Genomic DNA, 17,179 nt, shown 5'->3' with positions numbered 1-17,179 from the left:
GGCTGACCAGCCCCCGTTTTCCAGTGCCTGCTGCTGCCAAGACATGGTTCTGACCTCCTGCCAGGCAGTGTGATCACTCTCACCCGTGTCAATAACAAAGTCTTGGGCAGGAGGGAGGTCACACTCCCTCCTCCCAAAAAGGTTAGTGAAGTGGCACATCAAGGTGGTGAGCTTCAAAGGATGCACTGCCTCTGATTCCCAGTGTAGGAAACAGCTCTCCCCCTGCCCAAGAAACAATTACACTTGGGTAACGGGAAATTAGCTATGCAGGAAGGTGTACACCCCAGAAGGCTAACTACACCTCCAGGGTGAGCAGTCTGGTCTGTATGCCGTAATTTGATTCCTGCCATCTTTAGGAGTAGCAGCATAGAGGGTTCTGGGTAGGAAAAGTGACCTACACCCCGGGATGTGGTCACCTCAGAGGCGGATTAACTGCACGGACTAGCTGACCAATGGCTACTAGCTCCCACACCCCTAACTCTCCTACATCTAGGATTTAAGGTACTTCCCCAACCCCAACCCCAGAACCAAAGAACTGAGCAACTTGCATTAAGGAAGGACCAAGAGGAATCCTGTGTTGTCGACAGCAGGACTTTGCCCACAGCACCAAAGTAAAAGAGGGATTCTTTATCCTGGGGCAGCAGACTTAGAACTGAGTGAATGACCCTTTTCCTTGGCTAAAACTCAACACTTCCAAAGAGAGGGACCTCTGTGGAAGCCAGAAGCACTCTTAGTCTCCCCTGGACTAGTGGCACTAGCTCCTTGCAAACTATAGGTAAAAACACTCACCGGATCGGAAGAATCTTTGGCCCCTGGACCCTCCATGGGATTGTCCAAATCCAGGTGGTTCAGTGCATTGTGGGAGTTGTAGTCTCGTCTGCCACAAAGTTTCAGGCTGCTACCTCAGTCCCCGGGACCCAGTGAAGTTCTAGAACCTTTTTGCTGTGCTTACCGCTGCCAAGGCTTGTTGGTCCGCAACTAACCCTCACACTCGACCCTGCATCTACAGGGAAAACCGTGCAACCTTCACCTGTGTACCTGTTGTGTGCTTGCATTCTGTTTCTTGCAACCTCATGTAAGCGGTAAAAACAGCATCCCTGCGACTTCTGTTCAGCATCAGGGAGAGCCACAACAACCCTGCATCCGGACTCCACGGCTAGGTAAAATTGCTCTGATTGTTGAGGCCTGGTCCAGGGGCCTGCATGACCTTAACCCTGTAAGGGTTCCATGTAACTTGACCTGCAAGTGACCGATTGTCACTAGTGGATTTTGCTATTAACCACAATGTTATATTTTGCTTGTATCATATTACACTGATTTAATATTGCTCCTAAAATCTATAACATTGTACGGTTCTTCAGATATCAGTCTCTTGGCCCGATTTTTCAAATCTACCTCGATAAAGGAAAGTATTTTAACATCAAAAACTATCCTCAAAAAACAACAAACTGTCTGCTTTTTATGATGGACTTGTGGTTGAAGTGCAAAGTTGTGCTATGACAGATGTAGACCAATCCTAATGAGATTTCCCACTCTGCAGAGTAAAACTTCTCCCAGTGGTTTTGATAGGACTATCATGAAATACAGAATTCAAGTTTGTCTTCTGGAATATAAGTGTGTTTAATCTCAAGATGCTCTTTGTCTGGACTACAGCACAAGTGAGTTGTGGGGGGTAGCAGTCATCATGCCAATTAAGATAGTCATCTAACTAGATAACTCAGTAGGTCTTCATCAATTGCAAAGCAATCTTAATTGCCTTGTGGAAGCAGATTAAAAGAGATTTAGGTATTTTAAAGGTTTCCCGTTGTAGCGCATGGAATTGTAGGTTTTGAACAACTCAGGAAAGGTAGAAAGGTCTTTACCACTGTTCGTTAGTTTTGATAAGCACAACCACATGGTCTGCTTTAAGAAAATATTTGCACTTCTCATGTTTGATTGAGTGAAACAACAACCTGGTCCTCAGGCCATATTTGATTATATATTATTCATTTATTCAGATATAGGTGATCATGTAGAGCTCTGTGGCAGTGGAGCATGGCATCTTTGTGAGCTCAGAAAAGGAATGTTAGGTTCTTTCCTTTTATAAACAGATTTGAGTTACTCTTGCCGGACGGCGCACCTCACTTTGGTTAATTCTGCAGTATATTGCCAGATCCAAGATTGCAAACTTTGAATTGATGCAAAGGATACATAATCGTTGCCAATGTTTGAGTCAGTGTACTTTGTGTTACCGACCTAACGGAATGATCCATTTTTCTGATGAGGAAGGATCAAACACACTGGTGGTTCAGTTAACTGAACTATCTTGCTGCTATTGATTTGCGATTTGCGTTGTCTTATCAGAAAGATCATCTGTCTTTGCACAATTTACCAGTTTTTTAAATTTGTGGCCTCCCAGAGTTGATAGTTGATTAAGTATTAAGAAATTGACCCATAAATCCAATATGAGATTATTGAAGCCCTATTGTGATTAATTGTAACGAGTTGGTCCTCTGAAGTCTATTTTATTTTCATGTTGATTTGGAGGGAATGTTTTGGCACATGGATACCACTGAGAGTGGCAGTGGGGAAGAATACTGAATAGATAGGCACAAAGATTTTTAATGAGTATGACGTGTGTCCCTAGTATGATCTTCAGATTGTGAAGATCCTTTTGTGTCCATTCTGCGGCCCCACAGTTAGGACCATTCTTCCTCTTCCCATCTCCTCATGGTTTCTTTGGTCAGAGTTTGAGTTAGAAGTTCAAGCTTGCAATGGTCCATTTACGTTCCTGATTGACTAACATAGGCACAATCTCTTTTCCTCTTATTAAGCAAATACTTTTGCTTATTATGAAGAGCATACCTAATTGGAACCTACAAAGTGCTGCCTTGGAAAGCAATCCAGGTGCCTGGATGAGCTCCATCTAAATTTTGCCATCTGTGACTTTAAAAGAAAGAGGGCAATTTTCTACAATGCCGAGAATAGGAATAATGCGACACCTTAATATCATGGACAAGTATTGCGGACCAAAGTATCGAAAGGTAAATGCACATAGAGGAAGTACAGACTTATGTTTCTAACTCCACATCTACATACCTTGATGACATATATATCATCAAGGTACACATATGTGGAGTTAGGTGTAGAAAATCACACATACTTACCTTTCGATATTTGGTCCCTTGATGTTTAGTCCTTGATAATAAGGTCCCACGTTGTTTTCTACTCGATATTCAGAGTGCACACATATCAGGACATACAGTTTTAATCAACTATACCCGTTTCATTCCGAAATGCCGTACTTTGTTGAAATAGTGGCATCTTTTAATGTGGAATGCAACATCTACTCTACTCATAATCCTGAAACCTCAGCCAAAATTGACTTCAGAGGCAAAAGGTCTTAGTTGTGGACAACCTCAGACTGAGAAAGTGTTAGATGTCTGAGTGCATATCTCAAGCACTTGGAGAGACCATTTTCTGACCAATCATGAGGTGCTTCAGCTGGCACCAAACTGAGGTTTGAAAACAACTACATGCAGCACTCACATAGAAACCTTTTCTTGCATGTCCAGTACAAATTGCCACATAAATTGAGTGCTTTGGTTTCTATCTAAACCTGGTTCACCATCTCAATCCAGACTGATACAAGGCCAGTAGTGGCTTCTACCAGACCGGAGTGGTGAAGCGGGGATAAAAAGGGTTTTAAAAAAATAAAAACCGTACCTGGCTACAGCCGGCCAGCTGGCTGCCGCCTCTCCTCTGTCCTCTTTATCTCCAGCCGGCCGCGGCCTCCCCTTCATCCTCTTTAACTCGGATCCAGCCGCAGAAAGCACCCGGGCTCCCCTCAGCCAATCACAATGCTGCAATGCAGTGTTGTGTTTTGTCTGAGCGCCGTGGTTAGGCGCTCAGACAGTCAATGGGAGCCTTGGTATGTTCTCCACCCAAGGTGTAATGCAGCCTGGGTGGAGAACATGCAAAGTGCGCGTGACACTTTGGCTGCTTCGAGAGGGCTGGCCACAGCGTTATGTGCACTTACAGAGTGTGCCCGCTACTCATCCCCCTGCAGTGCTCTGGCGTCACGGAGCCCAGCTCCGCCCACACATAACCTACTGAGCCACTACAGCAGGAAAAACAAAATAATAATAAAGCTGCATTATTATCATTTTATTTTACCTTCTTGAACTGCTCGGAGAGCAGTGGGGCGACGCTCCTCCACCTTGGCGGGGTAGCTGCCACTGTACATGACTGTTACCCTCACCAGCAGAGCGGGGGTGCTCCAAAACTACTTATGTGCAGAAACCAAGGTCTACACTGCACTGGAAATCAATATTGTTCCAGGTGTTCACCAACACAGCACTGAGAAGAATTACCTTTGTAGAGCACCAACATTTCAAAATAACTGTAGCATTGTGCTAGCGGGCAGGAGGTTACCAGTCCGCTTAATGGAACTAGGGTTTGCTGTGAACTCTGTTGCGAGATTTTTATGTGATGTTTCTTTAGTAACTTCTAACTTCATTTCATTACTAACTAAGGGGCATATTAACAAGGGATTTATCTCCGCTTTTTTGGCTTTTTAAGCCAAAAAAGCGGAGATAAAACTATTGCCCTATTTACAAGAGGGTGCTAACATGCATAATCGCATTTTAGCATCCTTTTTCCCGACGCCTCCCTTTGCATCTCTAATGAGATGCAAAGTGGGCGTCACTGGCCGTACCCCGAATGGACTACCTTGTAAAACATCGCTGATGTTCACATCGCGATATTTACAAGGCAGCCCACAGGATTTTAGCACACGTTAGATTTTGGCAAAAACTGCGGTTTTCGCCCAAAACTAACATCTGCTAAAATCCTGACTTACCTAAGCTTAACAAAGGGGGTGGATTATGCTGATACGACCACAGGGTCGTATCAGCAAGGTTATCGCCGTTTTGCAGGGAACATCGCTGGAAAAACGGCGATTTCCCCGCTATCGCTGGATTTCTTATCGCCGTTGTGAAAAGCGTTGTTGATACAGCGACATCACGGCGATGAAATCCAGCGATAGGATAGACATCGCGCTTAGCGATGTTTATCTCTAATCTTTGTTGATATGCCCCTAGGATTTTAAGTGTTTTTCATATGAAATAAATATCTATAGCTACTTAAAAAGTAAAGTCATAAGTTCAATCTACAATCATTTGAGAGGTTTCGAATACTGATGGTTTGAATTAGTAGGGTGCCATACATAGTGAAAACAAAGGAGTTACTGGTTGCTATGTCCCCAGGACAAGCAACTCCCTGCTCGAGCACCCGACACATCCTAGCTATAAAAGAGACACAAAACAGGGGCATTGTGTTGCGTTATTTTGCAAAATATGTTGTTTTCTCAATTACTGAAACGTCATCTATACCATTAATTATCCAGTTACATTTATAAAAAAAATCTAAGTACCAGCCAATTGATTTAATCTTCACACCTAACTCTGTAAAGGTGGGTACATTTTTTTAGATTTTGCTTCGCTGATGTGTTTACCAGTGTGAAACCTAATTCAATTTTTAGTGATAGGTGCAAAAACAATGTGGGGAGGGGGGGCGTGAAGTCAGGCCCTTATGTCTCGTACCCCACAAAAGTAAAGTCTAAAAGGGACTAAATATAACTTTTAAATGATGTCAGCTTAGACGAAAAGATGAACAAAAAAGTAAAACATAAAACAATGATGGTTTGTAAGTGTGGCCCTGCACCGCCCTCATGCTACAGAAAAGCTACTATTTAGAGCAAGATGTGAACTCTCGCATACACAAACATATAGAAAAACCTTGGGATGCATTGTTGTACTATACCTCTCATTTCAGATCCCTTGAACAAATATATAATAAAATATGTACCCACAGCTAACTTGGTGCATCTAATAAAATCCAGAATGGGCAGGATCCTCTTCCCAAAGCTCTCCAGATGCTTCTCAGCCTCCTCTTTGGTGAACGGGCAGAAGGGATTTTTGTGTTCTGAAAAGACATAAAAGTCTGGCAGTGTTAATTACAAAATTCATATACGGTAAAGCGATAAGCGGCACGGCTCATTATTCAATTCGTTTTTTAAACCCACCGAGACTTCAATTAATTGTTGAAATCTCAGCTTGTTTTTCAAAATTCAGTCGTGCACCTGAGGTGAGCCGAGGTGAGCACCTAAGGTTGGCCGGAAGCGCCTCCATTTAAAGCTCCGTTGTGGTTTCCGGTCTAGATGCTAGACGTGGCTGCGGGCCTATTTCCTGTTGGGAAAACCTCATCTGCATTAGCCTGGTGCATTAAATGAGCATCAGCACCCGCTGGGCGACCTAGAAGGAGCGGGCCTTTAAATGTCGAGGATGTGCGCAGAATACAAACCGCATCCCTTAAGAGCCCAAAGAAGGATGGCTAGAGCCCTTTGTCTCTGCAAACCTTAAAAAGAAAGGCAAGGCATGCTGTACTGTATATTAAAAACTGAATATTCATCCTGGGCAAGTGTTCTTATGTTTTAGGGAAACCTTTAAAGAAACATGAGCCCACTCTGATCAAAAACAATTGTAACTCATTGTACACAACTCGACAGTGTCCTTCCTACTGTTAAAATCGGGGGCACTGGAATTATGCGGCAAGAGAGGGCCAAATTATGCGGCAGGGCTGACTAAATTATGTGGCAAGAAAAGATAAATGATGGAGCATAATCTAGCCTATTTAATTCAAAATTATCTCACTTTTACATTTTGTTAACACTCTCTGGGCTTAGGTTGCACCTCTTTGGTACCAGTTTGACCCCTAAATATAGCAACAAGCAACAGAAAGGTGACAAGTCAACGTTTGCAAAGGGCCTTCAAGTTTGTGGCAACACGTGTAGCTGCGCTTTTAGAAATATTTTGACCAGTTTGAGCTAGAAACAAATTTAGGGGCATATTATCAAGAAACGGCGTTAAAATTATTGCGATAATGGGCTTGATAATATGCCCATAGAAGCCCATGTTCTGGTGTCAACATGGGCTTCTAATGGAATTCTCTGCGGTATATTATCAAGCCCATTATCGCCGCTTTAGCGGCAGTTTTCTGCCGCTAAAACGGCGATAATTTTAACGCCGTGTTTGATAATATGCCCCTTAGTTTTTGTTAAAATCTGCAGATTATACAGCAGATGATAAATTATGTGGCAAAAAATGTGTCAAATCCATAAATATACTGAAAAACGCCACAGGCACACAATCACACAATTCCAGTGGCCTTGGGTATATTCTTATAGAAAATAAATAGATTCTTTACACTGTGAGCTTTATTACACGTTTCCCTTTGTTTAGTGAGATGATCTCTTTATCCCACATTAAATAATGGGAATTTGAAGTGATTTCCATCAGGATTGGGGAATAACATGCAGACGTGGGCATACTTGGTCTTTCTTTGCATGAAACATCAATTGTTGTTGCTTTGAATAAAATATAACACAATGAAGGTTTTTCCACTGCTTTGTGTTATTCTGCATCATTGAGCATTCCATGGGTGGTGCATGTGCATCCATTCATGAATTTTGACACAAACCCATATTTACAATGAGTTGATTTTGCACGAAAATGATGCGACTGCCTGAGGCTGGCGTAACGAAGAAGATTCTATATTTCTCCTCGTTATTTCATCTTTGCACATGTGCTGCATTCTGTAGCAAACATACAAAGAGGAAAAAGCCCCCAAGTATATTTTGTGTGCAGGAAGGTGCCCCTGCTTGCACAAAATTATGCTGACCATACTTCAGACACCCTTGTAGTGTTTTCTATTGCATGTGGAAGAGGTGTGGCACAGCGACCAGGGTACCTGACTCCGGACTACACGGTTCACGGTTCGATCCCCGGTGCAGGCGGCAGACTGTGGGCAATAGCTTGCTTAATCTTCCCGACAGCCCCCAGTGCCGGAACACCACTTTGGAGGTAGCTGTGTGCTTTACAAATACTGGTATTTCATTTCATTTCCTTTCATGTGGGGTGCTGAAGTGTTTGCCCACATGGGTAGCAGGCTACCCTGTGTAGAGTGTGGTGTCTTTGTATTTTATCCTGTGAGGGAAGTGTTACTGTGTTGTGCGTGAGGACCACCAAGGTGTCGTCACTATGTTATGGGACGCACCTCTTAGCTGTGTGATAGATGAGGAAGTGTGAAAGGCAGTAGCGCAGTTTATGGTTTCAGTAGGCTAGCATGTTTAATCTGCTTTGCAGGCCGTTTTAAGGGTACTTCTTATGACCATAGTATACTAAGCTGTTTACTACACTGGGTTGGCAATTTTGGGATATTCTGTTTGAAGTGGGTAGCCCTGAGCAGGCATAGGTTGAAGGGAGAAATAGTCGAAAGGTCGGCTGGGATGGACTTTGTTAATCTCACCCAATATCTCATTGTGATTGTGAGACATAAAGAGGAGGTCATAGTGTGCGTCTAGTTAGGACCTGCAGTGGTGTAGTAGATCAATGTCTTCCACTGGCCAGCCGCATGTGGCAGATCTCTACAGTTATTCCATGCCTAATCAGATGGAAATGGGTGGTTTATTGAGGTGGACCGAACAGTACTGGTTGAATGGTGTGACCCATATCAGTTTTGTTTTCAGTGAGTGTAAGAGTGTCAAGCAGTAAAAGGGATTTAATATGCAGCCTGTTTACACTACAATTGCCTGTCTGCTGAGTTTTATGATATTATTTTTAATGTGGGTTACATAGTGTGATATATTCAAAATTGCATTTCTATAGTGCTTTACGCCAGGCATCACACTGCTCCAGGACCCAGGGTTAGTAGTTTTTTTGTGGTTATTGTTGGCAATTGGGATTAATATTGAGTTATAAGGGAAACAATGCCATGCATTTACTGCGATGTCTAGGTGGTGGACTACATTAATAAGATTTAGGTGTGATCTGTAGTGGGAGGTGCAGATGTGAATTCATGCATTTGCTGACGGAAATAATAGCTGTGCTAGAAGTTATTTAATTTCAGCAGAATGATTTAAAAGAGAGGTTGTGATCTTTCAAATGAGGTGTGGGTGGTTTGCAGAGATACCATAATAGGGATTAAGGCAAACATGCATGTGACTTAGAGTAGCGATCAGAGAGTGGAGGCATGCACAGGAGAGATACATTTGAACAGAAAAAAAGGCAATTAGAAGTTTTAAGTCAAGGTCAGTTTTTATGCAGGGTTTTTAGGAATGTTGTGGATGGTCTCTGAGATAACACGCAAAACTGTAGAAGGAAGCAACATTATTTGCATATGTTGCAATACCACTCTACGCCATAGGATCCCCAACACGTACACGCCAAACCATCTCCCACGGGGCAAAAAATAAATAAAAAATATAGTTTCATTTTCTGATAAAATCTGATCGAAGACAAATATGAAATTAGGCATGTTGTATTTTAAAGGGTTGTGCTAGTTATGCCCCGCCACTTTCTCTCGAATGATGAGGATGAGATGAAGGGGAGCAGGTCCGCCTTATTGCATTTGTGTAAAGTAATGCTTCTCTGGGTTAGTCACTCTGAGGCATCTCCGATCTGGAGCATCCACAAAATAAGCACCATGAAGTGTATGATCTTGTATCTAGCTGTCATTTAGCCTCCCTGTAGCAGTAATCAGACACACAAAAGGAAGAGCCCTGCCTAGAAACTTCCTCACCTGACCAATAGACGCTCTAGTCCCACCCCTAACACTTCCAATCTGTCCAATATGGACATATCCAGGAAAACAAGCAATCAACAGACCCTTCATAACAAGGCCCTCATTGAATTACAAACGGGGATCCCCATCTCTATTGTTCCTCACTTCAGAGGCTGGTCTCCACCCTCAATCTATAGGAATGCAGGCAGTACACTTCCGTTTCCACCCCCATCCAGTGCCACTCTGTGGAGTTTTAATACATGCTTCAGGTGCAAGTACTATTGCATTTCTGGGGTGTTCTATAACAACACAGATTTTTTATTTAGAACACACTCTCATATTCCTAAAATCTCCTTCAATTCGACTGCATGTTTAAGCAGGATAGAGAACAAAGGATTCCACTAGATCTCACAGAGTCGTTGGCCTTCAAGCACCTGAACTCACTACTGTGGGGTTCAGCTTCAACATAATCCCCGTTGGAATTAAGATGACAAAAGATTCTAGGGGGCAGATTTACAAGCCCCTTGCGCCTCTTTTACGCCGCCGTTGCGTCACTTTTGTGACGCAGCGGCGGCGCAAAACCAGCGCCATGCTGCGGGGTATTTACAACGTGACGCATCTGGGAGATGCGTCAGGTTGGAAAGCCCTGCGCCAGAAGTAGGCGTTCCTGTGCGGGGGGCGTTCCGTCGCAGGAACGCCTCCTAAAAGTGACTGAGTGAACTCTACAATATTTCACTCAGTCACTTTTGAGCCCATGCTGTGTCAAAACCCTGCGCCTGCTTGAAGCAGGCGTAAGGATTGACGCAGCATTGTAACGATAGGGCACCGCAGAGCCTTGCTGGAGCTGTGTCGCGCTTGCGACGCAACTCCAGCAATGCGCCGCCTTTACGGCACAGATAGCATCTGTCCGTTTTTGCCCCATGGTGCGCCGCATTGTAAATGCCGCGCATCCATGGTGGCGGAGCCGTGATGCACAATAACTGGCGCATCCCTGCTGATGTGCAGGGATGCGCCAGTTATTGTAAATCTGCCCCTAGGTATTTTTTGTTTCTAAAGCAATAGAAGCACTAACTAAAAAATACAACCCTATCAGTGGGTGGTTTTTTTTCAAAAGTCAAAGAACCACAGTTAAAACGTAAAAAAAAGCATGCAGTGACTCAAGTAAGATGCCCATTTGAGTCATTTGTCCTGAAGGTGTCAGAATATCACACATGCACATTATTACTCCTACATAACACGGCAATAATTTTTTTAATGACTTTGCTTCTAGTCTTGCAGTGCTATAATTAACTCTTTAATATTAAAGATGTCTGTGCACCTATTTACCCGGCTACTGTCCGAACAGCATCTAACTTCATCTATATAGCCAGGACAGAGGTTAAATAGCAGAGAAGGTCATTGTTTACCTGGTAGCCTGCTAACTAGCTGCCATCTTTGCTATCATTCAACTCAATGTTATTAATTTTTAACAAATTGAGAAGGATTGAATTTTGAGGTTGGCCAAATATGATTCGAGTATCTCACCTGAAGGTTGGTCACCACTGTTATAAACCCATACATAATCCCACTGAGCTAACTTGACAGCTAACATACACAGTGTACCGTACAACACGAAAGAACTGAGCATGCAAGTCCTAGTACGTTAGGAGCTGTGCTGCTGCAAAGTAACCCTCGCTACCCTCCTGCGAGACCTTCAGCCACAAAGTCATGAAGAAGCATGGTGCCGGTGCAGGAACATCCAATGACTAGTTTGAAAACATGAGAGCCATCCAGCCAGGGCCCAGCGGGCATGGATCCTAGGGGCGCTACTTCTCCATGCCGAGGGCAGGGTGAGCAGCCCATGGGCTCCACAGTCAGAAGGAAGCATTTCTGAGATGCCCAAGATGACCCCAAGGGTGCTTGAGTTGGCTCTAGGCAGACTAAAGTGAGCTAGAGCAGAGTGTGAGCAGAACTGTATAATGGTTTTGACAGTATGGCACAGTTCTCCTCTATTCCTTTCTTGCATCGCAGCGCATCAGCTTAACTTGCTGCTCTGCATTGCATGAAATTTTTGGAAACCCGGGTTCCAGTTCATTCATAATGTCAGATGGCTGGGAGTTCCTGGTGGCCCTAATGTAAAAGCAACTTCTTAAACTCACCTAGTTAGTTTCAACTCCTCATCAATCTGCAGGTTAAAAACAATAGAGAAGCCCTCAGTCACGTTCTATTTTATATAATGAATGTCAACCATCCGTATATCATTAGGCATAACCAGCCTCTCACAAACCTCTATCAATCATTCTATTGGTAGGAGATGTATCTGCTTTTATATTTACCACCAGGTACACTTACATGTCTATACCCTCTCTTTGACCTCTATGGAGCACAAAGGAACACACACATTGCTCAATCACCTTGTGTTTCTTTTGTAGTGACCAAGACTTCATTATTTTACAAAGAAACTTGTTCACATAAGTGAGACCCTGCAGATGGGCCAAATTACTTTAATGTGCACATGATGACAGTGAATACATGCCACTACTGCACACCTGGGGACCAAACCACACTGTAAAGGGGATAGGCGAAACATGACTGCCTGAATATTTCCCTGAGGCGTACAAAAACCATTATGGATGGAAAGCTTGAATTAATATCAGCCAATGGTAATCACTCAAGGCTGCGTCAAAGGCCATTGTTATTTTGCCCACAATGCCACCTCTGTGTAAATCCAGTCATATGCAAATCAGGCCTGGACGTGCTCTAGGGGGAACGGTCCACCCTGAACTGCCAGGCCAGGTCCTCCCAGAACCTCAACACAAGCAACCCAAGACCAGTTTCGCCCTTAATAGGGCTCATCATTCTGGAATGGCTTGGCTCCAGTGGCATAGTGTGCGTCGGGCCCACATCTCAGCCTACCCGTCCTGCTTAGTGTATCATACTGAAGTAAACAAAAAGTGATTGTTGAAATTCTTGCATTGGTGTTCCCTGGGGGCTGCATACTAGTCAATTGTTTTTTTGGACACCATGCCACTTAAGTTAAGCTCCAGGCAAATGCAAATAAGTCCTGACTCTGCTCTAATGGGAACAGTCCAGCCCAAACTCCAAGGCATAGTCCTCCATGAACCAGAAAACAAGCAACCCAAGACCAGTTTCCCCCTTATCAGGGCTCATCAGTTGGGTATAGCTTGGTTCAGGTGGCACAGTGTGCACGAGACCCACATCGGGGCATTCCCTTCTCACTTAGGACGTCACACTGAAGTATACAAAAAAGGGATGGATGAAACATTCAAATTAATCTCAGACACTGGCAATCAAACTGCCAGGCCAGGTACTCCCTGAACTGCAACACAAGCAATCAAGGAGAGGTTTCACCTTGCATCACATGCCATTGATTTACCGATTGAATATTATGACCTCCTGTGAGGGCCATTGAGTAAATTAGGATAGAAATCGCTTGTGCTAAGCTCCATTCACTCTGTTTTTTATTACAACCTCTGCCACCCTCCTTTTTACTATGGTAACCACCTTCCTCCGGTAAAGAAGGACCCTTCTACGAGCAGGTGGTAAATGGGAGTGGGGGGGTCTATGTGGGTTGCAGATTGAGGGTGTGGGATGGGGATTGTATCAGGAACAGTAACTGTGGGTCACCTTGGGGGAGCATCCTTTAGTAGTGTGGGGACAGGCTGCACTTGTACCCACAGCTCCTGCCAGAACCAATCCCAATTTTAGCCTTGGGATTTCTTCCAGGTAATATTGAGCCCTGTGTTTGCTTGCATAGTAATCACAAGTGCAGGAACACCGGGGTACACTGGGGTACTTTGATCAGATGAGCAGAATCCCAATTATGGAAACCAATTTTCCCAACCTGTCATCAAGCCCTGTAAGAGCATGTAGGAAAATGCCCTTTTTGTACGGTCACCCCCACACTTTTTTCTCCAGTACTGATGGTTATAACTCTGAAAGTGCCTGCTAACCATGCCCCAGGGCCAGTTTCGTCTCCCTAAATGCAATGCATGTGAACTGGTAACCCGAACTGACAAGAACTTTAACCCCCTTATAAGTCCCTGGTAGGTGGCACCGTGGTCCCAAAGGCATGGGAGTTAAAGGGGCCATGAGAGCCTTAAGCACTGATTGTGCCACCCTGAGTGATCCAAGTAAACAGATGACAGCAGGCCAGCCATTGCAGACTGCATGAGCAGTGCAAACTGCTCAAACTCAACTTTGCCCTCACCCCTAAGGTAGGGCTCCTGAATGCAGGAGATAGGGTGCAGTATTTTAAAGGTGTGGACATATAAGGGAAGCGTACATGTCCCTGCAGTACCCCCCCTTCCATTAGCGGCTACTATAAGTGATCTGGACCACAGAATAACATGGGCTGGACCTTGGGCACACCCCAGTTGCCAACTCCAATATGTGCCCACTGAAAGGTTTCATGTTTGTTATAAAACAACTTGTCTTATCAAATCCGACCTTTTGCCAAGGTCAGATTTGATGTGGCATGCACCCAGGTGACTATGTTAGAGGTTGCCCACCTGGTTTTGCCAGCCTTTCATGTGTCATGGCTGATAGTCTGCAGCTGCGGCCACCAAGACAGAAATATGACCCCCTGCCAGGTGGTGTGAACACTAGGGCTAGTAGCCATTTGGCTACTAGCACCCACACCCCCAACACCCCTACAGCCAGGGTTTAAGGGGCTCCCCTGGCACCAGAACCTCTGATCTGAACAACTTACAACCAAGGACAAAGAAGAGTGCCAAGTCTGCGACTTCAGGATCTGCACACAGCATAGATGCAGTAACCTGCATCTGAGGCAACCACCTGCAACTGCACGAGTACAACTCTCCCGAGACCAGAGACTTGTTCCAGAGGAAAGAGGAACCCCGCTGCAAGCCAAAGGCAGTACCAGAACTCCTGTGAACTGTAGGTACAAGTCCCGTGCAGCCTGCAGGTAAAGCACACTCCCAGAACCAAAGAATCACTGGACATCGGGACCGCCGAGTGATCACCCAAAAGTAAATGGTCTACTGCATTGTGGGAAATGTATTCCTGACTTCCAGCAAGTTTCATGCGGATATCGGTTTCCCCCCAGACTCCGGGACATCGAAGTAACTCAAGGCTGAGCTTGCCGCTGCCAAGGCTTTTTGGTGGCTCGACTTTCTACCACTACCTGTGTTTGTTGTTCAATGCTGTCCCTTGACGGAACCCCGCAGCATCTTCAACCGAAGACCTCAGTGGCCCCGTTGTTGAGATTTTGCATCCATTTCCATGTAAACGGTAAAACCAGCAAACCTGCAGCTCCTGCTTCAGCACCAGGGACAGCCAGGACAAGTCTGCCTGGCTCTGCCCAACGTGCAAGGTAAGATTCAACGGACAGTCGGAGCCGGGTCCTGGGACCCGCCCCACCTTATCAACCAGTGTGTTTCACTGAAATAAACCTGCAAGTGAGTGATTTTCACTAGTTCTTTTCTCCATTGACTGCAACGTTAAGGTTTTGTAAGAGTGGGATGCACTGATTTATTTTTCCTTTAAAAATCCATAACTCCGGTTATACTCATCCGATTGTCTCCATTTTGGTGTCTAAATGTATTTAACAATCTGCTTTATTGTTTAGATTTCTTTCGAGTCATGTCAATTACTTGTCATCCATGTTGGTACTCTGAAATGCTTACCACATGTTCTTCTAGTAAAACTTGACTGCTCTGTGTTACACTATCAGGACTAAGATAGGGATTTATTTGTGTGAATCCAAAGGACCTATTTGGGGTAACATGAAGGTATTGCATAGTGAAGCCCATCTGGCCTCACTACATAATACCTCACTTTCCTACAGAGCAATACCTCTAACATAAATCAAATGCACCTAACTTGGAAGGCAGGGCAACTTAGTACAGAGGTGTAACAAAAAAGCATATCATTGGTCAAGTATTTTTCAACCTCTTTGCAATTGCCCATGATGGATCATAACTATATTTCTAATTTACAAATTGACCATCTTTAGAATAATGTCATTATAATTAATTAAAATACTGTACCTATGAATGTTGGTTGCTTCCTGTTTGATATCTTTTCTAGGAAACAGCCGTCTTCCTTGGTTTTAAAGCCAATAGTCAGCAAGTAATGTTGAGAAGCCGATGGTGGCCAGTCTGTTGTTTGTGGCAGTATGTGCAGGACCTGAGGGTCTAGAAGATAACTCTGTCTTTAGCATAGTCATTTAGACACAATATTTTGTTTACCATATACTGGAACATCAAATAGAACATGACATGTTCTTTTCAGAGAATCATATGTCTGTATGAGCTATCTTTAGCTTACTTAGGGGAATATGTTGACCGGCATCGATTTAGGCTGTAGGATTTAGGATCGTAGCTAAATTTTCAAACAGTCAAAATAGTCAACCATGTTTCAAGCAATTATTTATTACAGAGCATTGCCAATTTAGAGCAGTCTTTCAATTTATACATTTATTCTATCATTTTGTTTATTTTTATAGCATGATAGATACAGGTTCATGAGGGAAAGAGCATGGAACCTGCCGGTACAATTAGAGATAGTGTGGCGAAGTTATAGTGCTTACTGGTCAAGGAGCAGTATTAAAAGTCTTTGGAGAATATATTGTTTTTAGTTAAATATTCCTCATTTTCTGATGGGCATAAGCACAGCCATAAATACTAAGGTAAGAGTAGATTCTTCAAAGAGATAATTATAAACAAGGATCACAATAGTACATGGTACAAGTACACTAGTTAAGCATGCAGTTTATAGAAATCAACTCACATTTCATTCAACAAATTTGACCTAATACAGCTAGGAAACAGTATACGGTCTTGAATGTAAAAATACATCTTCAGTCAAATAATTGCTTGTTGAAATATTATTTTTTGACAAACCTAAAACCCTGACTGTGTCAACGTTGAGACCATAGGGTGGATCTAAAGAGAGTGATAGCAAATGGACTAAGCAATAATGTGACATTTGATGAAGTTATCACCCCAAAAAAGTGAATCCTCTACAGTTTGCAAGCTAATGTGAACATTTTTAATATCAATCCAAATTTTGTAAATAGATTGTAATATTCCTTTAAAATATTATTTATTCCAAATTGATATTTTCTGCAGGCAGGAGAAGATGAGGAATAAAAGCACGAGTTGTCTTTCAATTATTTTTGGTAGGATGCAATGAATTGGGTTGAGGGGACAAAGTAATGGGGAGCGTGGATAAAGGGAAGATTCTCCTATTTTGTTAGATTTTTGTTTTTCATCTTAGATGTGTAGTTTGTAGAATTCAAAGCAAACCATAACAATAATGTAATATTGACAAACATCTTTCATCAGCATTATAACTGCAGACATCCAGTGTTTCCAAAACCAGCTTTTGGTTTTGCGTTCCAGTGCGAAGCTGTTCCATAGAGATGCACTTCATGCATATAATGAGATGCAGCACTACAGCAGTTGTTTTCCCAAAAAGCACTATTTCATTTCATAGAAGGTAACATTTCAGTCTGTGCTGGAAATGTTTCTCCAACTGGGTACTACAATTAAACAAAAACTTTTAGTGAAGTGTCATCAGTTCTATCTGTTTATGTGCAGAGACTCTGCAGTCA

General features: G+C 43.4%; 1 protein-coding gene across 1 annotated transcript in view; it reads right to left on the bottom strand.

Annotated features, from left to right (window-relative positions):
• The window catches only part of SPATA16 (spermatogenesis associated 16), a 483,092-nt gene that overhangs the window by 193,550 nt on the left and 272,363 nt on the right, over positions 1 to 17,179 (bottom strand). The window contains exons 6-7 of the mRNA XM_085633135.1: positions 15,612 to 15,758; positions 5,852 to 5,964 (exon numbers count right to left, since the gene is read on the bottom strand). Coding sequence (XP_085489261.1) covers positions 5,852 to 5,964; positions 15,612 to 15,758 — 260 coding nt within the window. The remainder of the gene's footprint in view (positions 1 to 5,851; positions 5,965 to 15,611; positions 15,759 to 17,179) is intronic.

The sequence above is a fragment of the Triturus cristatus genome, chromosome 11 (genome assembly GCF_964204655.1).
Source record: "Triturus cristatus chromosome 11, aTriCri1.1, whole genome shotgun sequence".
NCBI classification, from domain to species: Eukaryota; Metazoa; Chordata; class Amphibia; order Caudata; family Salamandridae; genus Triturus; species Triturus cristatus.
This window is presented reverse-complemented; position numbering and strand designations above follow the sequence as displayed.